This window comes from Podarcis raffonei, chromosome 8 (assembly GCF_027172205.1).
Source record: "Podarcis raffonei isolate rPodRaf1 chromosome 8, rPodRaf1.pri, whole genome shotgun sequence".
NCBI lineage: Eukaryota > Metazoa > Chordata > Lepidosauria > Squamata > Lacertidae > Podarcis > Podarcis raffonei.
The window spans coordinates 66,829,588-66,855,122 of NC_070609.1; the positions used below are offsets into that span (position 1 = coordinate 66,829,588).

The window sequence follows — 25,535 nt, forward strand, 5'->3', positions numbered from 1 at the left end:
GACACTGTGGTTCCCAGTGACCTTCTCTCACTGGGTGCATCGCCACAACTTCCCGCACTGGTTTCTGAAGAGTCTCCAAGGACAGCCCCATAAAAGCGGCCTTGCTATGAACTAGCATGGTGTTTATGGAGGCATAAGTTAAGCCCTACATAATCTCCTCATTGATGGGGGGGGGAGAGATCAGCTTTTGTGGGGAGAAGCAGCTTTCCCTTTCCAAAGGTGAGCTCTTAACAAAACTCCCCTGCAAGAGCCCACATTCAATGTGGAACACACAGAGATGGAGAAAGAGGCACTGAGGAGCAATAACGCCACGTCCGGCCCTGCCCTCTGCCTCCTTCTGCCTTTGCAGCGTCAGCCAATGTGTTCAAAAATACATTCAATGACAGACACAGCCAGCCTCGTTTTTATTATCCGCTCCCTTATTGGAAACCCTTTGCTGCTGACAAGGCCTTTTTTTGGCAGCAAAACCCTCATTTCCTTTAGCGCTGAACCCTTAAGAGGCTCATCCGTTTGCTCGGCCGCCTTTCATTCCCCCCTCCATTCGATGGTACTCTCATTCCCCTGCCTGCACAAATCCTCTCGTTCATCTCCTCCCCCCTCTCCACTAGTCTCCCTCTCTATCTCTCTTTCTCTCTCTTCCCCGCCTCCTCTTTAGCCTGCTGCTATCTGATCTACGATATGTGATCTCTCGGATAAAACAACACACTTCCAAGCCACGCACGCACGCTCCATCTCTTCAACACACGGGTACTGCTACTGAACAGCGGCGGCGACGAAAAATGCCGTTCTCCTAGCAGCAGGAGCTTCCCCCCACTTGGCTTGTGCCTGACGATGTGGCCATGTCCTTCGCTCTGCTGCCTACCTCCTTTGCTCTTTCTCTGCCTGCTCTTCTTACCCTCGGGGCACCTCTGCCCCTCCGTCTGTAGCTGCATGGACTACCACACCATCGACTGCCGGGACCAAGGGCTTCCCCGAGTCCCCAGCCCGTTCCCGCTGGACGTGCGGAAACTTCTCATTGCCAACAACAACATCCAGGAGATCCCAGGAGACTTCTTCATCTTCTACAGCGACCTGGTCTACCTGGACTTCAGGAACAACTCCATCGCCACCCTGCAGGACGGCACCTTCAGCAGCTCCAGCAAGCTGGTCTACTTGGATTTGAGCTACAACAACTTGACGCAGCTGGATGCAGGCATCTTCAAGTCGGCGGAGAAGTTGATCAAGCTGAGCCTGGGGAACAATAACCTGGCTGAGGTGGATGAGGCCGCTTTTGAGAGCCTGAAGCAGCTCCAGGTCCTGGAGCTGAACGACAACAACTTGCAGACATTGAATGTGGCCACCTTTGACGCGTTGCCCAACCTCCGGACCATCCGCTTGGAGGGCAACCCTTGGCTTTGCGATTGTGACTTTGCCAGCCTCTTCAGCTGGCTGGAGGCTAATGCGCCCAAGCTCCAGAAAGGTAAATCTTTTCCAAAGCTTCCCAGGGCATGCTGCCTGCCACCCAGCTTTGTCTTGTTTTGTCTGTCTTCCTGTCTTTGTACAGGCTGTTCTTCGCGGACAGATGGTCTCTTTCTTGGGTCTATTGATTCCGTGAGAGCAAAATCTATGCCGTCTAAGGCAGGTTGATGGTGAGTTTCTCCACTGGCAGGAGGGAGGGGGGGATTCCTCCTGCATGCAATTAAGAACTCCTAATAATGAGAGCTTCTTACACTCTTTAACTACATAGGGAGACAGTGGGCCTTGTCAAATAGGATAACGCAGAATAGAGATTCTTGGAGGCTGTATACATAAATAAGGAGCGCCGCCGCCACCACATGCAATAAGCCCTCTGAATACTGGATGGTTTGTGACAATGTGCTGGGAATATCCACTTTATTTGTGCTACTTCAGTTCACGCATGGAACAGCAGGGGAGATTCTTTTAGGTTATTTAATTAAAAAGCGACATATTCGTTGTGACCCCCCCTTCCCCATACTCCAGCTTTTGTAGATAACATGGATTTTGCAAATCGTGTGAAGTTGTCTAGAGGCACTTCAATAGTTTCTGCGTATTTATCCATTTTGAATCATCACCATCATATGCAATTGTGCATCCCATTTGTCAGGGAAGGGCACATTGATTCTCCAAGTCAAGTGTAAGTGGGGGGATGGGTTCCATGAGTTGATAGAAACAGGGGGTGCACCACTGAATTGCTAGGCTGGGTCAAGTACCACAATTTCCTGACAACTAGAAGTTCCAAGTGGATTGGAGTGGTGTGGATAGTTTGAAAAAAAATAACTTGATTTGTCACTGCATTTTTGCCTGAAGTGATATCAGAGGCAGGTTTGCTGCTCCAGTGAAAGAACTGTAAGAATTGGTGTGTGTGTGTGTGTGTGTAGTTCAGCAGTTTCCACATCTCTAGAACTACACCAGATCTTTCTGCCACTTTGGATCAGCTGATGGAGGACAAAGCCTTATGACACAGCAAGCCGGCCTCTCCCCGAGGCCATCAGAGAGCTTTTAACAAAGCACTGCCAGAGCATCTAGCATTGCATCTCTCTCCCCCCCTTTTCTGAAGCACCTGCTCCTATATAGACACTCGCCTGGCTTCAGTATGTTAAGAGCTACAATTAGGCCATGGACTCCAGTCCCCCCGTAATGCTCCATGGGTGCTGGGTTCCCTTAGAGATGTAAGGAGGCAACATTTTCTATTCTTCCCTGAATTCATCCATGCAGCACTGTTTCCATTCTGCTGCAGTTCGTTTACTGCAAAAATCACCATTCATTTCAACATCGTCTGTGATGTAATTTACATAATTCATTATGTTAATTATACCGTCATGCTATTCCATCCCATACATTTCAGTGCAAAGGAAATGCAATGCAAATACAATAGTGTTGGGGGAACATAATAGTATATCACCTGCACACTTGAAGCAACAAAAGTGACTAGGTGTTGGGTTCATTATTGGTTTCCAAGGGACAATTAAATGAAAACTGGCAATTTCTGCTTCTGTTTCCATTTTAGGTAGAATTCCCCAAAGTGATAAACCCCAATTGTTTCTATAGTATACTATAGTATTTCTATAGTATTCTACGGGATATTCTTTTTTTCTAGCAGGGATAGTTTCTGATTCCTGCTACTTCTCCCTAGAAGAATCCCATGTCCCTATTTTTCCTTTGAGAAGATTTCATGGATGTCTTTTAAAAGTCAATCCTGAAAAAACAATGACCCTCTTTGCATATATTTCTGTATACATTGAAAATGTTAAGTCTGTCATCACAGCCCCATTGGAGGATTTGTAGTGCCTTGTCACAATGCTGGATTTATAAGCTCAAGAGGCAAAGGAAAACTTAGTAATTGCATGGGGTGTGAAAGAGAAGCTCCTGAGAGTAAAGGGTGGAGGGATGGCAAGGGGTTGGTGAGTGGAGCAAGCAGGGGTGCAGCCCCTATTGTATGTGCGTGCGTGCGTGTGTACACACACACACACACAAGCACGCTGTCTCTCTCTCACACACAATGGGTAATTGTAGACCAGCCTTCCTGAACCTTGTGCCTTTCAGATATGTTAGGGTATGACTCCAATCAACATCATTCAGAAGAGTTATCTGGAGGGCACCAGGTTGGGGAAGATGATGCAGGCTGTGACTTCCATGTTCATTTTCTATTATTATTATTATTATTATTATTATTATTATTATTATTATTCCACCCTATACCCGAAGGTCTCAGGACGGTTCACATAAAATATAAAATACATAAAATCAAAACAAAACCGGCAACCCAATTAAAAAAAAAACCCCAAAGAGCCAGCATCTTTAAACAGGGTATAGGACATAGATCAAGTCAGGCAAAGGTCTGGTTGTAAATGTTTTTGCCTGGCGCCTAAAGGTGTATAGTGAAGGCACCAGGCGAACTTCCTTGGGGAGAGCATTCCACAGATTTTCTAACAGTATAATAATCACTCAGGGACCTGTCTCCTGTTAAATTCATGCTAATCACCAAAGCTCGCAGATAACACTTCTCCTGTTTAGCAGTACAATCCTATGCGGGTCTACTGAGAAGTAAATCCCATTAGTAGTAGTAGTAGTAGTAGTAGTAGTAATAATAATAATAATAATAATAATAATAATAATAATAATAATAATTTATTTCTACCCCACCCATCTGGCTGGGTTTCCCCAGCCACTCTGGGCAGCTCCCAACAGAAGTTTAAAAATACATTAAAGCACCAGTCATTAAAAACTTCCCTAAACAGGGCACATTAATTATGTGAATGCAAGAAATGGGCTTCATTTTTAAAATTTAAATTGCATCCATTGTTGGGTGATCATCAGGATCAGGACCACAAGGCACAAGGAAGGGGTTCACTTCAAAGTCAGTGAGTATAAGATTGCAGCCTAAATGTCACCAGATCGGGGTCACTGACATGGTGCCCACTGTGGCCATCTGCACCTCCTATGGTGCCTGCAAAAGGTCTCCTCAAAAGATCTCAAAAATCTACAATGCACAAGTGATTGTTTGTTCTTCTTGCCCCATTCCTGTTCCGATTGACTTGGCCTCTCCTACACTGGACATGCATGGGTTCCATGTCCACTTTTTCTTGGATACCAGGATATGACGCCAACCCTATGAAAGCTCCAAAAAGCTTCTCTCTAGGAGTGTGCCTGGGTGCAGCTGATGTAGATGCCTTTTCCTCACTGACCAATGACCATGCCCACACTATTTTGTGGCTCTGTCTCCTTTTCTGCCTGTTTAGAAGTGGCAATCAATTTGTTCTATGTCACATACCACCCCCAAATGAAGCGATTTTGGGTAATGCTACCACTACTGCCACCTGCAGCACTTTCTCAAAAATCTAATTTTGGCCACTGGTCCAAAATATTTGGTACTCCCTGCAGTAAAGGTAAAGGGACCCCTGACCATTAGGTCCAGTCATGGCTGACTCTGGGGTTGCGGTGCTCATCTCGCTTTATTGGCCGAGGGAGCTGACATACAGCTTCCGGGTCACGTGGCCAGCATGACTAAGCCGTTCTGGCGAACCAGAGCAGCGCACGGTAACGCCGTTTACCTTCCCGCCGGAGCAGTACCTATTTATCTACTTGCAGTTTGACGCGCTTTCGAACTGCTAGGTTGGCAGGAGCAGGGACTGAGCAATGGGAGCTCACCCCGTCGTGGGGATTCGAACTGCCAACCTTCTGATCGGCAAGTCCTAGGCTCTGTGGTTTAACCCACAGTGCCACTCGCGTCCCTTCTCCCTGCAGTAGATCCACCCAAACTGATGTGATGGAAGGCACACTGTTACCTGCCTGCCCCAGATGTTGAATGACAGTGGCTTGTGAGAGGTTTCTGGTTAGGGATCAAGGAAAAATTCAATTCAGTTCACATTTAAAGGTGAACTTACCACACTTCTTAAAGCAAGATTCAAGCCAAAGCACAGCTGCCTTTGGGAATTTGCCCTTCTCCGAATTTTGAAATGCAGTTCTCCAAGATAAATACATTAAAAAGTGTGTATGTATAAAATGCATATATTAGTGGAAATAGCATACAAAAATGAATTATACGGAGGAAAATGGTTTTGCAAAAATGTGTACAAAATTTCGTACAAAAAAGATTTATATTGGGAGAAATTTGCACAGAAATGCTGGTGAATTTTCACGAGAACTTCTTTTTTAAAAAAATAATAATTACAAACTGATGTGGAAATGTGGAGAAATGAAATTGAAATTGGAAAAGTGAGAAACTGATGCAGCCACTGATGCAGCAGATGCAATCTTTCATCATTGTATTTTTGGTAACACACTTCCTCCTCCTCATCTCCAGACTTCAGTGAAACTGGGAAAATGATGGAAATGCCTTTCCGCATTCACTAGTGTCTCATTGGTTCTTGCAAATTAGAAAATTACTGGATCTCCTGGGGCTGACATCTGTATGGGGCCTTTTAAAGGAAGGAAAATATGCTGATGAAATTTATATTCCAGGTCACTTCTCTCATCCACACCCTTCCCAAGTGCTTCTGCCTGCCTGAATTCTCTCCCAGTACTGGAATAATGTCTCTTTATCAATGGAGGATGAAGAGAGGTATATGAGAATGGAATCCCCCAACTTTCGTATGGTTGAAATGTATAGCCTACCCTAGAAAAATATAAGCTATGGCCACTGCTCTGTCCACTTCTTCCCTCTGACCACACCCACCAGTTTGGCTACGTAAGCACCATTACTCATGTCTACATTTCAAAAATGATTTTTAGAAAGACACAGGGACACTTCTGAATGCAGCAGTTCAACTTTCTAAACTTGGAAGGCTCAGGGCAGATAAAATCGCAGATCACAGGGCTATTAATGACTACTAGCCAAGACGGCTATGCTCGGCCTTCCGTTGTCAAGAGGCATTATGCACCTAAAAACCAGCCACTGGGAATCTGCATGTTTGGTCCACAGAACAAACCAGATGGGATCTGGTGCTGTTGGACTCCGTCTCTTTCCCCTTTATCCAGGCCTGCGACACCTAAACCATCTATCTAACCTTACGATGTTTATCTGACCAAGCTTAAATGATTCCAGCAACACAGTCTCAACTGGTAATGACGCAGTCTCAATTGGTAATGAGACCTGCTGCCCAACGAATATTATATTTTGGAGCACTGTATTTGATCCCTGAGTTCTAGATTTTTCCTCCTTAGATATCAGTCTGTCTCCTCTCATTCTTACCCTTGACAGACAGAACAACCACCACCGTAACAACAACTCCCAGAACCATTCACATCCCGGTTACGTTTTGTTCCTTCTCGTATTTGAAAACGGCAGACACACACCAACACACAAAGGTGTTGTTCCGTTTTCTAAATGTCCACAGCTCCTCTTTATCAAGGAAATAGCTCTTAGGAAGTTTGTGTGGTGACCTGTGGGCTTCCCATTGGGGCATCTAGTTTGGCCACTGAGAGAACAGGATGTTGGACTAGATAGGCCTCTGGCCTGATCCTGCAGCAGGTCTTTTCTTATGCCACCAGAAACAGGAACCCCAATGCCCTTTCTCCTCTCAGAAAGAACATTAGATTCAGTAATCTCTCTGGAATTAGTATTCCCTTGATACTCCGCCGTGAGGATCTCCCAATTTGAATTTTAACAGTAGGTGAGAATACAAAAGGACGCGTTTGAGGGTATTTAAAGGACACAGCAAATGTAGTTACATATACCTAAGCTTAATTCCACTTGGGGATAAGATTATTATGGTTCCTTGACTGGATGCTAACACCTTTTTATTTATTTATTTAAAAAAGGACTTACTGGAATATGTTTTGAAGGGGGATGCAGATCCATTCCAGTGTGAAACCATTTGCTCCTCTGTGTGCTCAGTTCCCCAAAGAAGAACAGCCGCTGAGAGCAGGATGTCTGGCAGAACTAAAAATGCCAGCAATCTGGTCTAGTTCGATTGTGTTTTAATACGGGATTTCCTGCCCCCCCCAAGCCCCGGAGCTGGGGTGCCTTCCAATAGCCTTCATACGGAACCAGGGAGTTGTAACTGTGTGTTTGCTGGGAAGCAATGCTCTGTAGAGGAAAATGCTGTGATTCTTGCACAGAAGTTCACACTAGGTGGCTCCCCGCCCCCTGCAGGGATGCATTGACTCCCCAGCCCAACACAGAACCAGGGAATCATTTTTTGTCTAGTCCGAACCCCCAACTAGGATTCAGCTGTGAGTGGGATTTATCCAGCCAGATTCAGAACCATAAATATGTGTTTACTGTTTCAGAGGATAATGATAATGAATAAGATTTCAACCCAAATGCTTTTCCAGACCATTGGCAGTGTTATAAAAATAATGGATCTCATACACACACACACACACACACACACACACACACACACACACATGCCCTCCCATCAAATGTCAAAGAAATAAGCAACTATCTTATTTTTAAAAGACATCTGAAGGCAGCCCTGTTTAGGGAAGTTTTTAATATTTAATGCTGTATTGTTTTCAATACCCAATTGGGAGCCACCCAGAGTGGCTGGGAAAACTCAGCCAGATGGGCGGGGTATAACTAATAAATTTTATTTTTTTATTATTATTTTTTTGTATTATTATTATTAAGATTAGCCCCCACTCAAAATAATCTTTGATGTTTCCTTTTGGTGATGGTGCCCTAGGCTCTTTTAAATGTAAAAAGAACATTTCAAGTTTGAATGTAGATACACCCATTATCCTCTACGAGCTGCATTTATTTACTAGGGTAAATGTGCCCTCCAAAATGCAGATACAGTTGTACCTTGGAAGATTTCTAAAACATTAGGAAACCAAAGTGCGGCTTCTGATTGGCTGAAGGATGCTCCTGCAGCCAGTCGGAAGCCCTGTTGGACGTTCGGCTTCCAAAAATAGTTCACAAACCGAAACAGTCACTTCTGGGTTTGCGGTGTTCGGGAGTCAGAACGTTCGAGAACTAAGCTGTTCGAAAACCAAGGTACGACTGTACTCAGGAAAACAACATACACAATTGCATTATGTTACAGGCAATTGCTTTGCACAACTGTGTATATTAGACAAATATGCACCATATACAAGAATGTATATCGGGAGAAATTCGCACCAAAATGCTGATGAATTTTCACAAGGATAATAATAATTCGCAAACTAACTGATGTGTGAACACAGGGAACTGAACAAGATTATGGGGAAAATGAGGAACTGTGTGAAATCAGACTGTACAGATTTGCCCATCCTTAGTCTCCACTGTGTGTGTTTCGTGTGTTGTGGAGCAAGGGCTTTGGCTCAGAGGAACCATTAGCATGGTATCCAAACAAGGCCTTCACTGGCGAAGTGTCTGAGGAGAGCCTTCATTTGGTGGACTCAGCTGTGGTGCTATGAGAGAGGCTCTCTCTCTCTCTTTGCCTTACCTGGAAAGAAAATGTCTCCCAAGGTACTGTAAGGCGGCAGGGATGGTGTGATGGTGGTGGCGGTGGGGAGAGATAAGCGAAAGAAGGTCAAGGATGAGGGAAAGGAGACACCGCTGTCACACTTCGAGGACTACTTAAACTCTAATTAAAAGTAATGTTAAAAATGCATCAGCCATTAGTAAACAAGGTCACTCTTGCGACGACTCAAGACATTCCCATAAAAGGCTTTAAATGGTCACCTCTACAAACCACTTAAATAAATATGGCTGGGCTGAAGTGTTGGGCTTGCCCTCGGTAATTTATCTGCATCTCGCCAAAGCAATTTCTTGGGTACAAGAACAGACCTGACATGCCTGTGTGTCTGTGGCTGAAGATGGGAGGCTGGGGCACCTGTCTCGCTGGGTATCCATTTTGACTTTAATTGCAATATCGTAACTTCAAATTGCAATACAAATTGTATTAAAATTCGAATTCTGTGAAATTGCAATTGCATGTGAAGACCCCCAAACCACCCCCAAAATGCAGTGGTACCTCAGGTTAAGAACTTAATTCGTTCTGGAGGTCCGTTCTTAACCTGAAGCTGTTCTTAACCTGAAGCACCATTTTAGCTAATGGGGCCTCCCCCCCCGCCGCCACTCAATTTCTGTCTCATCCTGAAGCAAAGTTCTTAACCCAAGGTTCTATTTCTGGGTTAGTGGAGTTTGTAACCTGAAGCATCTGTAACCTGAAGCATCTGTAACCCGAGGTACCACTGTAAAGACACAATAGACACAGATTTTAGTTTAAGGTTTTTGGCATTAATTTTGGCCACAACTTTATTGATGACAGCATGTGCGTGGTTGCTTAGGCATTGGTTCCAGACTACCTGAACCTGCACAGTGGTAGGAAAAGGACTGACACTGGGCACCACCATATGTCAGTAAGGGAAAGCATCTTGGGGGAGCAAGAAGCTGACTTTAATCTCACAGCTCACCCCAGATGCTCCCAGGGGCTCTGGCGTGGCCCTAGCCCCTTGACAGGGTTCAGACAAAAGCAAGGCAAGCCCCTGGATTCTTTAGCAGAATTCCCTAGCAGCAGCGATGGAGGGGCAGGCACAGCCAACCACGTCCCCTCCTCAAAACACTGAACCAAATGCCTAACCACCAACCTTACAAAGTTGTGACAATTTGCTACACGGTAGGCCTGGGTTAAACCACACAGCCTAGAACTTGCCGATCAGAAGGTCGGCGGTTCGAAACCCCGCGACGGGGTGAGCTCCTGTTCCTGGATCCCTGCTCCTGCCAACCTAGCAGTTCGAAAACACGTCAAAGTGCAAGGAGATAAATAGGTACCACACCAGTGGGAAGGTAAACAGTGTTTCCGTGTGCTGCTCTGGTTCGCCAGAAGCGGCTTAGTCATGCTAGCCACATGACCCGGAAGCTGTACGCCGGCTCCCTCGGCCAATAAAGCGAGATGAGCGCCGCAACCCCAGAGTCAGCCACGACAGGACCTAATGGTCAGGGGTCCCTTTACTCTACCTTTAGGCAAAAACCAAGTGGCACCAGCCAATCAGCCAAATGGCAAAATTCCTACCGGACCCTTGTTCCAAAACAGATGACCCCTAGACAGGCATAGCAAGGCCAAAAGAACAAGCCTAAATAAAGGGAGAAGAGGGCGGGTGATCCGCTGCACGTCGCAAGAAAGAGAAACTCTCCAGAGACGTGCAGCAGCTTAAATAGCCCCTCAGCAGCCAATAGCCATCCCAACCAGCCAAATTTCTGCCCCAGCAACAGAGGGGCAACCAATGGGGACTTGTGGCCATCCAAGCAGTCCCGCCCCACAACAGGAAGGCAGTTTACGGTGATCTCACCGCAACATGATGGAGGACACGACTTGTAGAAAACAGGCGGGAAAATGGTTAAGTGGGCTTTCAGAGTACCTCCTGTACGTAAATAAAGATCTCCACCCCACTGCGCCAGATATGGCCACTTAATCTTGTGGTGCAGCAAAGCCCTTGGTGACTTTCAGCTCATTAGTTAGCTTCTCCAAGGAAACAATATACAGAGTCTTTTTATACCACACGGTCAGTGTAAAGGTCGAGGAATCCTTCCAGTCCTCAGTTATAGCTGGATGGACTGTGAGCAGGAGGAATATGATCAAAGGTTTGAACTTTGTGGGTTTTTGAGTGGACATATATACCAAGACCTTTTCCAGGCACCATAGGAAGTGCTGGTGGTCACACTGGTCCCAGAAGGTGCCATCTTGACAACCCTTCAGGCATTTGGGAGCCCCCCAAATCCAGCCTTCAATAAACACACACTCTCTCAAGCTGCATTCTGAAAATGCACAAACCTCAAACACGCCCACTAAAGACGAGAAAATCACAGTCATCCCCCCGCCCCAAGACATTCATCTGCTCCATTTAGCTGTCAAAGCACAGGTTCCTGGGTTGTCTTCTGTTAGGCACTTAGTTTTGATGTGTGCTTTCCATGTTTCCTTGTTCAGGTCGCTGCAGGCAGGATTTGAGAGCCGCTTCATCTCCCGCTCAAGAATTCAGGTCTTTATTGCTACATAGCCAAATATATCCCAGATGGTGGGGCTGGAGGAAGGAGATAGTCACTGCAGGCAAAACTACAGCCATGAAAGCACTAAGCAGGATGCATTTCGTTTGTAAACTGCTAGCAGGGGTGCCCGGGTTTGTCCAGAAATGGCTACAGATCAAATGGATGGAGCAAGGTTGAAGAAAGAAAGGTTGAAGCATTTGGGATTTTTTAGTAAGGGTGAGTAAGGGCTTGTCCACACTTCCTCGTGGACTCAATTGGGACAGATGGCAATTTGGGATTTTTCCGGATTGGCATTTGCTCGATTTATCACTCAAGAGCAGGTTTTCTTTGAGAAAGGAGAGGTGCAAGGGGGAACTGGCTCAGACATGGGACATGCAATAGTGCGGACAAGCCCTTAAGAGGCAACATGATAGAAGTTTATAAAATTATGCATGCAAGGAGAGAGGGGCTAGAGAAATATTCTTCTCCCTTTCTCATAGCACTAGAGCTCATGGACATTCTAGAATAGAATCATAGTATCACAGAATTGTAGAGTTGGAAGGGACCACGAGGGTCATCTAACTCAACCCCCTGCAATGCAGGAATATTTTGCCCACCATGGGGCTCGAACCCACAACCCTGAGATGAAGAGATGCATGCAGAACCGATTGAGCTATCTCTCTCTCTCATCCAAGGAAGCTGAATGTTGGAAGAGTCAGGATAGTGTTTAAGTTGTTCTTTATTTTGTAAAGAAAGCACACCACTTGATTAAAAAACACACCTCAAAGTGGTTTTTCAAAAAGATAAAACAAGAAAACCAAGAATTTTTTTTACAACAGTACTTTAAAACATGCAGAAGTCAAAATATTAAAACCTGCAGCATATAAACTACAGAACTCCCTTTGACTAGAGGCAGAAAACCAAGATTTCTTTTTTTAAACAGTACATGCAGAAGTTAAAATACTAAAACATGCAGCATATAAATCTACAGAACTCTCTTCCACAGGAGGCAGCAATGGCCGTCAACGCAGATGGCTTGAAAGAGGATTAGGCAAGTTTCATGGAGGAGAGGGTTGCCAGTGGCTACAAGCTAGGTAAGGGACCTTAGCCTGAAGATCCTGGAGACCTTCAGTTCATTACTGAGATAGACAGACTAGCTTGGTGACTCAGTAAAAGGCGGTTCTTCAGCTCCTTTTTAAAAAGTTCCTCAGTTAGAACAATGAAGAGTGAAATGTTGCTTTATTTTTAAGGGGAAACACCACTCCTCTGAGTAGAGCATCCAATTTGAATTCAGAAGGTCCCAGGTTCCATCCTTGACATCTCCAAGTAGGGCTGAGACAGCACCCTTTTTGAAACCCCGGAAAGCTGCTGCCAGCGAGATGGAGAAAAGGTCTGACTCAGTATAAGGCCGCTTCTGAAATCCCCATGTTCCTCAGTTCCCTGGGCTCCAATGCCTTCAGCAGAAATGCAGGAGGCGTCAATGTGGGGTTTTGGTGGAGGCAGCAGTTTGTGGAAGACTCAGCCAGATTCAGCGAGCAGATCACACACAATTCCTGCCCCTTACACAGTAGTAAAGATCAGTGGTCTTTCCCACCACCACCAGTTCCATGCTTATCTTTCCTTTCGCTTGCTTTGTTCAGCTTTCCATTCCTCACAAATTTCAGTTTCACTAGAAAGGCAATTCAGGAATGTGAAGAAAGTGCACTTTGCCCATGCCCCTTCTCCCTTTTCCTTCTTCTAAAGAAACCCTGTTCTTTATAGGACAGGAATTTGCACTTCCAATCTTAGCTGTTGCCAATTAAAGTTCAAGCTGAGTCGGTGCCCTCCAGGTTTTCTGAGGCGCTGCCTTTTTGGTGCAGGAAACCCTCCTGTAAACGAACACACAAGTGGTGAGAGCATTACAGACAGGTCACTTCTGTTATTTTGGTCCTGGGTTGCACATTATCTAATGATTTCAGGGCACAGTCACATGCTTGTGCTGTGCAAATCTCCTCCCCTCACTTTTGTTTTGTGGCCTTGTTTGAAGGACACTGAACACTGTGTCACCCACCCAATGTTGGCAGGGCTATGTGTAGCTTCCAAAACTACCTTTTGGAAGGCTGTGGTTCTATGGCTCACAGAGCTAGTAGAAGCTTTGGTGAGGCCCTGGGACAAGATGGCGGTCAATTGTTTCCATCTCTGAGGCCTCACATGACCCTGCTATCACGGTCCATATAGTCAGCTGTTCCAGCCCTATTTAGAAGTGTTATTTGTGCATTCTCCTAATGTCATAGAATCATAGAACTGTAGAGTTGGATGCAGGAATCACAGCTGAAGAATCCCTGACAGATGGCCATCCAACTTCAGACCCGCCCCCCAAAGTGTTCTGATTCCTAGGGACAGTCCCAGAATCACAGAAGCCATCTTGGTTTCTGATTTGATTCTGGAAGCTCCCGCTTTTGGATGCCCCTATTTCTACTGAAGAAATGTTGGAGGGTATGAAATAGGACATCCTCCTTTTCGCTGGAGAAATGTTGGAGGGGATAGAATAAGGGTCCCTATTTTCATTGGAGGGGATTGAGGGCACAAGGAGAAGGGGACGACAGAGGACGAGATGGTTGGACACTGTTCTCGAAGCTACAAACATGAGTCTGACCAAACTGCGGGAGGCAGTGGAAGACAGGAGTGCCTGGCGTGCTCTGGTCCATGGGGTCATGAAGAGTCGGACACGACTAAACGAGTAAACAACAACAACAATTTTCACCTGAGAAATGGAGGGGATGGTAATAGGACATCCCTATTTTTCACCTGAGAAATGTTGGAGGGGGTAGAGTAGGACGTCCCTAGTTTCATGGAAGGGGGGATAGTAATAGGATGTCCCTATTTTCACCAGAGAAATGTTGGAGGCGATGCAACTTCTGTTCCAAAACCTCCAATGAAGGAGATTTCAGTACTTTCCAATGTCAAATGCTGTTCTCCAGGCCTCACTCTTTGGCCATTGAGACTGTCCCCAGGCACCGCCCTCTCTGGAGCCCCGCCCTCTCTTCCCAGGCTCTGCCTCCTCACTGGTTCTGCTTTACATCCTTCTTTAGTATTTTTACGTGGGTGGAATGCATCCTTGAACTCTCAACAGGCTTCTTCCTTGCCTGAGCAGAGGGTAGAGAAGATGCTGTGAGTTGGCATCACTCCACCCACTTTGGCCTTTGGCCTAACCCCACCACTGGCATGTGGCCCTTGGAGGTGTTTCCAAAAAGGAATGTGGCCCTTGAGCTAAAGAAAGTTTCCCTGCTTGTGAGGCTTATTGCAGTGAAATACGATCGCTCTTGTATGCTTTGGATTTTATCATTACCGTTGGCTGCATTTCTAAGTGAGCTGGACTGGGATTTGTAACATGTGTCGCAAAGCCTCTTTGTAGAGGGCTTCCTCAAAAAGCGGATTATATATCCCTCACATTTTTTTTTAAAAAAGAGAGAGAAATAAATGAAGGTTGCTTTTCCTGCGCTTTTTTTCACTGATGTGCACACTCTGTGATGCGGAGTTTGTGGGTGCAAGCGAGCTGACAGACCTGCAAGCTATTTTTATTTGTGCACGTATTTTAAAATTAAATTTCTATACCGCTCTTCATCCAAGAACCACAGGGCCGTTCACAATACTAAAACACAAAGTTATATAACATAGTCAAAAAACAAAAATCCCCACCCCCAGTATTTATTTTGTTTGCAAAGTGTTTAGTGGCACAGGAGACCTAATGAGATCCACTAGGCCTCTCCATTTGGTTTGTGGAGCCATTTTGGATGGGCCAGTTAAAGGTGTGCTTGAGGCAAAACAAGGGGTTGCTGTAGGACTCAGGGGCACCAACTTGGACTCTTGACTGTAGGTGACATAATGCCATGACATTGCGCTGCGTGTGGGAGTGCAAGTACCATTTTTAAAAAAACTGGTCTGGGCCTGCGCTTCTTGGACCTGTGCTTCCACCGCAGGGCCTCAGAGGCCCCAAGGCAGATGCTATTTCATGGTGAGGTGGAAAGCGAGGGGGGGTATCAGCAGCAGGGTAGCAGTGGGTTGGCATGTGGCAGGGGTGGTGGGAATACATGGCAGCAGTGGCAAATTGGAGCGACCAAAGATTGTGGGTGCCCGGGCCCCCAGGGCTCCCTGCAGTTGGGGCCATTGGTAGGACTGTTCATGGGTACCCCCAATCTAGAGTGGCCCTCAAACTCTGGGGCTGACCTAGATAAGAGCACTGAATTGATAGAATCACGGAATTGTAGAGTTGGAAGGGGCCGCCAACGGTCGTCTAGTCCAACCCCATGCAATGCAAGAATCGCAGCTAGAGAATCCCTGGCAGGTGGCAATCCATCTGTTGTTTGAAAACCATTGGTAGAGAGTCCATCACCTTCTGAGGTACAGTGGTACCTTGGTTCTCAAACACCGAAAACCTAGAAGTAGGTGTTCCGGTTTTCGAACGTTTTTCGGAAGCCGAACGTCCGATGCGGCTGTCGGCTATTGTTTCCAGGGTGCCTGCACCATTCAGAAGCTGCGCCTTGGTTTCCAAACATTTTGGAAGTCAAACAGACTTCTGGAACGGATTAAGTTTGAGAACCAAGGTACCACTGTATTTGACGCTTTTGTTTTTGCTATTTATTTTGCGTTTTTGTTTTTGAGGCTTTTTCGGTTAATTTGTTTTTGTGTCTGTGTGGAACCCAGTTCAGCTACTGATTGATTGATTGATTGTGTGACTGTGGAAATGGATAAAAGCCCCCCCCATCCAAACAATGACTATCATCAGTGCAAATAAGAATTTTTTTTAAAATTTTTTTTTATCATCTACAATACTGTCTTATTTATTTTATAGTACAGTACATTGATTATTGCTTTCGTTTTATGGATCAATGGTCTCGTTAGAGAGTAAAATTCATGTTAAATTGCTGTTTTGGTGATTGGTTTTAAAAGTCTGGAACAGATTAATCTGTTTTGCATAACTTCCTATGGGAAAGCGCACCTTGGTTTTGCTACACTTTGGTTTTGGAACAGACTTCCGGAATGGATAAAGTTTGAGAACCAAGGGTACCACTGTAGTCTGTTCCACTATCCAATAGCTCTTAACTATCAGAAAATTATTCGCAATCTTCTTTCTCGTAATTTGAATCCATTTGTTCGGGTCCTGTCCCCCCCCCCCCCCCCGGAGCAGCAGGAAACAGCATAACTGATTGTTCGCACGCTCATGTTGTCGGGGAAAGGGAGAAAGAGGTGAGACCTGCCCACCCCAGTACCATATGTTTAATCTGGGTTTAAGCATGGCTGAGCATGTGGTCAGGGAGTGAGGAAAGAGGGCAGCTCTGTGCCTCCTCTTTCTCCCACAAAGCACAAAGACAGAATCATAGAATCATGCAGTTCATCAAATCACCTGCTATACAGGAATCACAGCTAAAGAAGCCCTGACATATGGTTTGTTAATTCAATGAGTTTACTTTGAGTAGGACTTAGTTGACTGCAACTTTCGCTGTACTGCTCCCCCCCCTTTTTAAGGTAACACAGTGGTACCTTGGGTTAAGTACTTAATTTGTTCCAGAGGTCCGTTCTTAACCTGAAACTGTTCTTAACCTGAAGCACCACTTTAGCTAATGGGGCCTCCTGCTGCTGGCATGCCGCCGGAGCACGATTTCTGTTCTTATCCTGAAGCAAAGTTCTTAACCTGAGGCACTATTTCTGGGTTAGCGGAGTCTGTAACCTGAAGCGTATGTAACCCAAGGTACCGCTGTACTTTAGTAAAGGGATTGATTTGTGAATCTCTCCAGACTGGACTTTGTTTCTGCAGGCACTTCGTTTCGTTTACAAATTCTTAAGACCTGTTTCAAAGTTTTATACTAACTTGTGGTGCATCTATGGGGAATACAGGTTTTCATAATGTATTTTGGGGGTCTCTGGAGAAATAAATAAAAAGAAAAGAAAAGCAGAACAATGTAATCACTTCATAAACCATCCTGGTGCGTTTGCAACTCTAAAATCCTGATAGCAGTTTGGAGGAGGAAAATGAAGCATCCTTAAGAATGTAAGACGAGCCTGCCGGATCAGGCCCATCTGGTCCAGCATCCTGTTCTCAGAGTGGCCAAGCAGATGCCTGGCAAACTTTCCCCTCCTGCGGTTTCCATCCTTAGCTTTATGCCCTTGTGTTGGCTCTAAAGGAAAGAGGAAGTCTTTGCTTCTGCCCTTGGAGAACCGGCCCCCATCAATTTGGAAAGCGGGCGACATTCTGTCCCATGTAATGTTTCACGAATCTGTCCAGCCAGGAAATGACATTATTAACTCCAGGATAGTGTGGCTTCACTTCAAAGGGTCTCCCAAATCCCAGTGTCTCTGCAGTGGCTGAAACGTCATGTCCCAGATGCTTTACTTAGCCAGCACCAAAATTCCTTGTAATTAGATTTTCAGGACCTTTGCTAGAGTTGCAATACAAACTGCAACTGTTTGAAATTTGAGGCTGGGACTGGGGGTGATGCCAAAATTCCGGGAGGTAGGACACCCAAATGCATGCAGCTAACTGGAAAAAAATTGAAAGAAGTATGTGACCTCCACCACCAGGAATGGTTCTGAAATGCTCGGCTGAATCTCCCCTGGATTTTGGAGTAACTGGGCTTCTTTCTTAAGCTGAACCAATGCACTGAAAAAGTATTCATTTTACACACACACACACACACCCATGAGTGGGTGTCTGATGGCAAGGCAAAAGGGCAAGGGGAGAGAGAGAGACAGGCCCCTTCCAAACCACATGTTTAACTAGAGAGGGAAGATCCACACAATGCAATTAAAGCCCATTTGATGCATATTTAAAGCACATGACTTACTCCATAGAATCCTGTGATCTGTAGTCTGTTAAGGGTGCTGGGAATTGTAATTCTCTGAGGGGGAAAGCTACTGATCCCAGCACTCATTGGAATAAATCATGTGCTTTAAATGTATGTTGAAGGGACTTAAAATACATTTAATACCTTTAAATGGGTATTAAGCACTAATTAAACACTGTGCAAGGCTCCCGAATTGGTTTGGGGCCTAGATATGGGTTGCATCAGGGCCACTCTAAAGCCATAGGGGTTTTTTTTGGGGGGGGGGAGAGGACTTCTATATTTTCACAAACATGTGCATTTATATGCATGCTTTCCCCTAGTGCAGGAGCGGAGGAAGGGGGGACGGTGGTGGGGGCGGTCTGCCCCAGGTGCCCTCACTGAGGGGGGTGACATTCAGCGCACTGCCCACCCGTGACTCCCAAGCCTACCCTGATCTGCCAGGGGAAGGGGCGGAGCTGCGCCGCCTGGCCGGTGGCCTTCCCCCCTTCCCCCTTCATTTTGACAGCTCGGGGTAGTCTTGGGAGTCGCAGGTGGGCAGCACGCCATTGCCCCCTGCTTCCGGGCTGCTTCCTGTGGGGGGGGGGAAGCCTCCCCAGAGCTGTCAAAAGGAAGAGGGAAGGGAGGAAAGCTGCTGGCTAAGCAGTGTGGCTCACCCCACTCCACCCAGGAAGCAGCTCGCCATGGGCTGCTGGCTCCACCCCCCATGGGCGTCTCACCCCCTGGGATGCTCACTGTGGGTGGCACCCCCCTGGGATGCTTTCCCCGCCCCCTGGGCTGCTCGCCCCGCCCCTGGGTTCACAGAGCACCTAGCTCCGCCTCTGCCCTAGTGTATTCATTATTTGACTGGAGAACTGCATTACAAAATTTGGAGAAGTGTGAATTTCAAAGGATGGCTGTGGTTCTTGTATTGTATCAGAAAGTGTGAATTAGGTAAGTTTGGCTTTAAGTGCAAGCTGAACCAAATCTCCCACCATCGTCACTCCTTGGAATGGAGGCCAGATTACTTCACATTCTGTTACTCCCAAGGTGTGTCAGGAAGTAGGCATGCCAGCTAGGGGGGCTGAGACTATTTGCCCCACCCCCCATTGTAAGGAGAGCATATTGAGTGGTAATGTCATGTGCGCCACGTCAGCAAATCACACGACTTGGGCCCCCTCAATAAAGGGGGCAAGTCAGCTCCTCTGCTGGGAATGCACCCAATAGGAAGCTCTTTCCCTAGCTTCCCGTCAATGGCAGGGGCAATGGGCCTCCGGAGGCAATGTGCCAATTTGATTATTTCTGCAGATAGGAAGAGCGAAGCTGAAACCCCAATAAACTCCAGCAGCATCTGTCAGCAAAGCAGGCGGCTAAGCTGAGGCAGCATCTGCCTTATGTTCTTCTGATCCCTCTGGTTGTCCTTGGAATCGGGCAAGAGCATGAGGTCTGACACCACTCCTGCTACCATAGAATGCTCTGCGCAACCAGAAAGGGTGATCAGTGGCAGAGGAGATGCTCTACAGGCAGAAGATCCCTCATTCAATCCTTGGTTTTTCTAGCTAATATTACCAACTAATATTACTCCAACATTTCTCTGTTGAAAATAGGGATGTCCTATTCTTCTTCTTCAACAACAACAATTTTATTATTTATCCCCTGCCCATCTGACTAGGTTGTCCTAGCCACTCTGGGCAGCTTCCAACATATATAAAAACATTAAATATTTAAAAACTTTGCTATACAAGGCTGCCTTCAGATGGCTTTGTTGTTGTTTAGTGGTTTAGTTGTGTCCGACTCTTCGTGACCCCATGGACCAGAGCACGCCAGGCACTCCTGTCTTCCACTGCCTCCTGCAGTTTGGTCAAACTCATGCTGGTAGCTTCGAGAACATTGTCCAACCATCTCGTCCTCTGTTGTCCCCTTCTCCTTGTGCCCTCCATCTTCCCCAACATCAGGGTCTTTTCCAGGGAGTCTTCTCTTCTCATGAGGTGGCCAAAGTATTGGAGCCTCCGCTTCAGGATCTGTCCTTCCAGTGAACACTCAGGGCTGATTTCCTTCAGAATGGATAGGTTTGATCTTCTTGCAGTCCATGGGACTCTCAAGAGTCTCCTCCAGTACCATAATTCAAAAGCATGAATTCTTCGGCGATCAGCCTTCTTTATGGTCCAGCTCTCACTTCCATACATCACTACTGGGAAAACCATAGCTTTAACTATACGGACCTTTGTTGGCAAGGTGATGTCTCTGATGGCTTAGGGGGTTGGATAACTTCATACCCTCCAGCATTTCTCCGATGAAAATAGGGACGTCCTAAGGAAAAGAGGGACATCCTGGGATCAAATCAGAAACCGGGATGGCTTTTGCAAATCTGGGACTGTCCCTTGGAGGGTCTGTACCAGTCACATATCACAGCAACATTGAGAGACTTGCACTTGTTGACTGATAAGACACTGAGCCTGTATCAAGGTCTTGTTACTTACATACGAAGCCTTAAACAAAGGCAGACCTCCCCTCTGTTGTTTGGTAAGGACTCTGGGTTTGACAAAGGGAACCTGGTTGGTCTTGTCATGAAATGATGATCATCAGCTTGTAGTTACACAGAGGCAGGCTTTCCCCCTGGTAGCACCAATGCAATGGGGTGCACTCCCTTCTCAGATACAAGAGGCCCCATTGGTATTGGAATTCTACCAGCTTCTGAAGACACACCTGTTTACAGAGGCATCCCCTCGATCACACACAAGAAAGGATCAAACATTAGGAAGAACTTTATGACAGTGAGAGCTATTCAACAGTGGAGTGGACTCCCTCAGAAGGTGGTAGACTCTCCTTCATTGGAGGTTTTCAAGCAGAGAGAGGTTGGATGGTCATCTGTCAGTCATGATTCCTGCAACGCAGGGGGTTGGACTAAATGACCCCCAGGGTCCCTTCCAACTCTACAATTCTATGATTAGGATTCATCCTGGCTCTCTTGTTTACACCTCTGTGTTGTTTTCATTTTCTGTCAATTGTGAGTGCTTATATTTTAATGTTTGAGTAACTGATTTTTTACACTTTCTAAACTGCTCACCATCCTATTTAGTCATCAAGTGGAATAACTATTTTATGCATTTCGTTCTATCCAACTTTTCCTCCAATTTGCTCAAGGTTGTACTCATGGTTCTCCCCATCTGTGAGATTGGTTAGGCTGAGAGGCAGTGACTGGACCCCAAGCTTCATGGCTGAGAGGAGATTTTGACTTCTGGTCTCCAAGGTCCTAGCGAAACACTCTAACCTCTGTACCACACTGGCTCTCCATAATAATAGTAGTAATTATAATCATCATCAGGGTTTGAATGGTCCCTAAGCAAAGTGTTCTTATCAAGTGGTTTTTCTCTTTCATTGTCAGGGGAGCACAACTGCAATTTGGGAGTCTAACTGCTATTCTGTTGTGATTCACTGCCCATTATGGGCATTGAAAATGGCGGACAGACCCAGTACCAACTGTCTTGATTGAAAATAGTGCCCAGAGTCCAAACACCAACAAAGACCACTGCCCCACCTTGGGAATCCTCATGCCAAGTTGGGTGGCGATATCTCTAGAGGCAGACAAACATAGAGAGAACATACAAACCATTTCCCAAAATATATAGTAGAATGACACACGACCACCCTACCTCTGCCAGAAAAGTGGGCAGGATGGGTTCAAGGAGTCCTTCTCTGGTTTTGGCTGCAATGGATGCTAAAGAAGAACCCAGAGAGGAGAAGGATAGCACTGGGTTTGGAATAAGGCTGAGCATCACCAGCTGGGCAATTTCATATTGCAAAGTAGCTCTTGCCCCCAATCTGTCTCTTCACTCGCAAGGGGAGAGGCTTGCACATGGATTGAGCATTGACCCTGGGGATTGCATGCCACTCCCTGATCTGGGTGAATTTCTGCCCTCTCCGCAGGGAACTGGATTTTTTCCAGGCCTCCTGTCTCCTGTTCTACGATTAATCTCAGAGTGATCCGTCTCCTCTCTGCTGTAACTCCGGTCTTCCTGTTCATTTTAATCTGCAATATGCTGCAATGATTCACTTCTGGTTAAATCTCTAATTAAATGCTCATCTCTCTCTCTCTCTCTCTCTCTCTCTCTCTCTCTCTCTCTCTCTCTGTGTGTGCGCCTCCTAGTCTTTTTAAACACAAGGGTTGCTTTAGTCTGTGATCCTAGACACACTTACTTGGGCTCACCCACTCTCCCATTTCTCCTGTGCCTAGAAAGCATGAATCTGAGCAGTTTTCTGCTTGTCACACACTTTATAGGCACCAATCCGTGTAAAACTCTATTGACTTTTGCTCCGATTCAGTAGCAAAGATCAGGTTTTCCCAGGAGAAAGGGGCAGGACATGTGGAAGTCTAGATGAGCCCTAATGTCACTTCCAAAACCATAAATTGAAAGTGTATTTAAAGCACGCAGCTTCTTCTTAAAAGAAATAAAACCTTGGGACATATGTAGCTTGTGGTGGCAGGGAAGAAGATCAGAGATTCAACATATTCTATGGGCGCTGAAGGCTTTAACCACAACAACACAATCCTCTTCTGCTGTTCCTTAAAAATAAAATAATCCAGAGTTGTTTAGTGCTCCACAGGCAACACTTTGGACATTCTCACGTCTTGCAAAGCCCATGGATTAAGCGATCATCCACACTTCCACTTCTGTGCCTGGAAACTAAAAAACAGATTGGCGTTTGTTTCAATTCAGTGGTAAACAACAGGTCTTCTCAGGGGAAAGTAATGGGAGAAGCAGAAGTGTGTATGAGCTCCTAAAGCAGGCATATACAAAGTCCGTTTCGGGGGCCTAATCCAGCCTGTTGGTTGGTCTAATCCAGCCTCTGTGGCAGTTTATTTCCTGGGGTAAAATCCTTAAAAAACTTCAACAACTTCAATCCTAAAAGAAGCTCAACAACTTTGGTTGGCCCCCACGACCCATCACTTCATCATATCTGGCCCTCTTTGAAAAAAGTTTGGACACAACTGTCCTAGAGAAACATATATATAGAGAGAGGAAATTATAGAGTTGTTCTTTACAGGGGGGGAAATGAGAGTGGAAGAGTGGCAGGAGGTTTAGAGGTTGCATAGCTCAGTTGGCTAGAGCGATGTACTCATTACGCCGAGGTTGCAGGTTCTATCCCTGTATGGGAAAGCTGCCTATTCCTGCATTGCATGGGGCTGATCTAGATGACCGTCAAGGTCCCTTCCAACTCTATGATTCTAGGAGGCTTGGGTGGGGACTGATCCAATTGCGGGGGTATTGTCACGGCACTTCAACTCAGGGGGTGGGGGTACGGAAGTCTCCTAGATCAACTTGATTTGCCTCATTATTTGGCCTTCACACAGAACTGAAAAAACCCAAAACCAAAAAACCAAAATAAAATAAAACCCAATTTACAAACATGCTAAATGGATTGGGTATGCTTACGAAAGTTATATATCTGTATTGCTATATGGAGGATTTCATCTTACCATCAAAAATCTTTGCCTTCCTTGAGTGAGCTGCCGTGCTTCATTTTGTATGGAAGAGTCACATTTATAACTGGATAAATAATAATATTGCTACTTTTTTTGGTAAAAAAATTCTCCTTCTTCCCCCCCCCCTCTCTCTCTGTGCAGGTCTCGATGAAATCCAGTGTACTGTCCCTGTGGAAGACATCACCGTCTTTCTCAGTGAATTATCAGAGGCCAGTTTCAGGGACTGCAAATTTAGTTTGTCACTCACAGACCTTATAATCATAATCTTCTCTGGCGTCGCTGTCTCCATCGCTGCTATCGTGTCAAGCTTCGTTTTGGCGCTGATTGTGAACTGCTTCCAAAGATGTGCACCCAGTAAGGATGATGATGAAGATGAAGATGATGATGACTGAACCCCCTTCTCTTGGCATGTTACGGAATAAGTCCAAAGACCAGGGTAGGAAGAGACAACAACCATTTAAAAGTGCATCGCCACTAAACAAATGTCTAAGGGCTCAGTACTCCTATCAAAGTCTCAATGGTGTTTCCCCATTTATATAACCCTGGGAAATGCTTTACGTTTTATGGAACCTTTCCTAGTTAGGTCTCTTGATCCAATCCAGAGTTTAAAATTAATCTTAAAATAGATTCACTAGGAGGGAAGAAAATGAAGAAGATCGCCAATATTGGAGAAGGCTAGGATTTCGTTCTGGCCTCTCTCTCTCTCTCTGGGTTTTATTTTTTAATAGTCTTTTTTTTAGAATTTTTTCACAATGTTTTTAAAGGAATAAAGACAGCCATCTGTTGGAGATGTTCCAGTTCTGGATTTCCTGCATCAAACAGTTAGCCCTGATGACCTTCAAAGGATCCTCTAGCTCTGAGTTTCTATCATTCTATGATTATGTGAGATGCAATTTCAGATAGCAGAGTTATTTCGATTAACAGATGAGCAGCAAGGAAGAGAAGTAAAACATTATTAGCCCAGCTGCACTGTAAATCACAGTGTGTTCCTGGTATGGAAGGAAGCCTTCTTATGGATACCTGCATCATTGTTCTCATGAAGTTTATTTCCTCCACCTGTTTCAAAATTTACACGTGTATCAAAGTGTTTCATCCCTTGGTGTCTGAAGAAACATTAAGCGCTGCTGACCCTGTAGAATCACAGAAAGGAAAAGCATGTTTTCTTGGCTTTGGGGCACCCGACCTCTTGTTTGCAACAAGATCACATTTGGGATGCATTTGGACAAACAACAGAAAGTCTTGCTGGGCTTGGGGCTCGTCCACACTTCTGCTTGTCCTGTACCTAGAAAGCACGGGTCCAAGTAATTTTCTGCTTGAACCACAATTTCTAGGCATGGGTCTGAGTGGTTTTCCTCTTGCCCCACTCCTTTCCCAGGAAAGCCTGCTTTTCACTGCTCAATCAGAGCAAATGTCAATCCAGAGAAAACCTGAATTGCTGTTTGCTCCGATTGAGCACTAAAGAGTTGTTCCCCCCAAGGGGAAGCAGTGGGACAAGAGGAAGTGTGGAATGAGCCCACTAAATCAATCTCTCTTCACAGGGAAAGCTGGAACTTGTAGCTCTGGGAGGAGAACAGGGTTCCCCTAATGACCCTCAGCGCAGTTAATGAACTACAGCTCCCACAATTCTTTGGCGGGAGCTATGATAGCTTAACGTGAATACACCGAGAGCCTCTGTTGCTCTGCTTTTTAAAAAAACTCCTCTTTCTGAATCATAGTCATAGCACTGTACAGGTGCCATTTGCTGTAGTATTCTGATCCTTCATACCCTTTGTATCATTAATGATAAAACACAGCAAAGAAAAAGCATCCCTGATATGATTGTACATTCAGCACCAATGAGATAATAATAATAATAATA

The 25,535-nt window shown here is 45.6% G+C and overlaps 1 protein-coding gene across 1 annotated transcript; it reads left to right on the plus strand.

The window, feature by feature from the left end:
* The first annotated feature begins 349 nt into the window (after positions 1-349).
* LRRC38 (leucine rich repeat containing 38) lies at positions 350-25,329 on the plus strand. The gene is made up of 2 exons (XM_053400532.1): positions 350-1,459; positions 23,819-25,329. Exons 1-2 carry the CDS (start codon positions 832-834, stop codon positions 24,067-24,069), a joined length of 879 nt encoding a protein of 292 aa, XP_053256507.1. The 5' UTR covers positions 350-831; the 3' UTR covers positions 24,070-25,329.
* Positions 25,330-25,535: the final 206 nt, after the last annotated feature.

Coding starts and splice junctions, on each gene's coding strand:
- LRRC38 (XM_053400532.1), top strand. CDS start 832: ATGTGGCCATGTCCTTCGCTCTGCTGCCTACCTCCTTTGCTCTTTCTC. Junction 1,460..23,818: donor TGCGCCCAAGCTCCAGAAAG/GTAAATCTTTTC, acceptor CTCTCTGTGCAG/GTCTCGATGAAATCCAGTGT.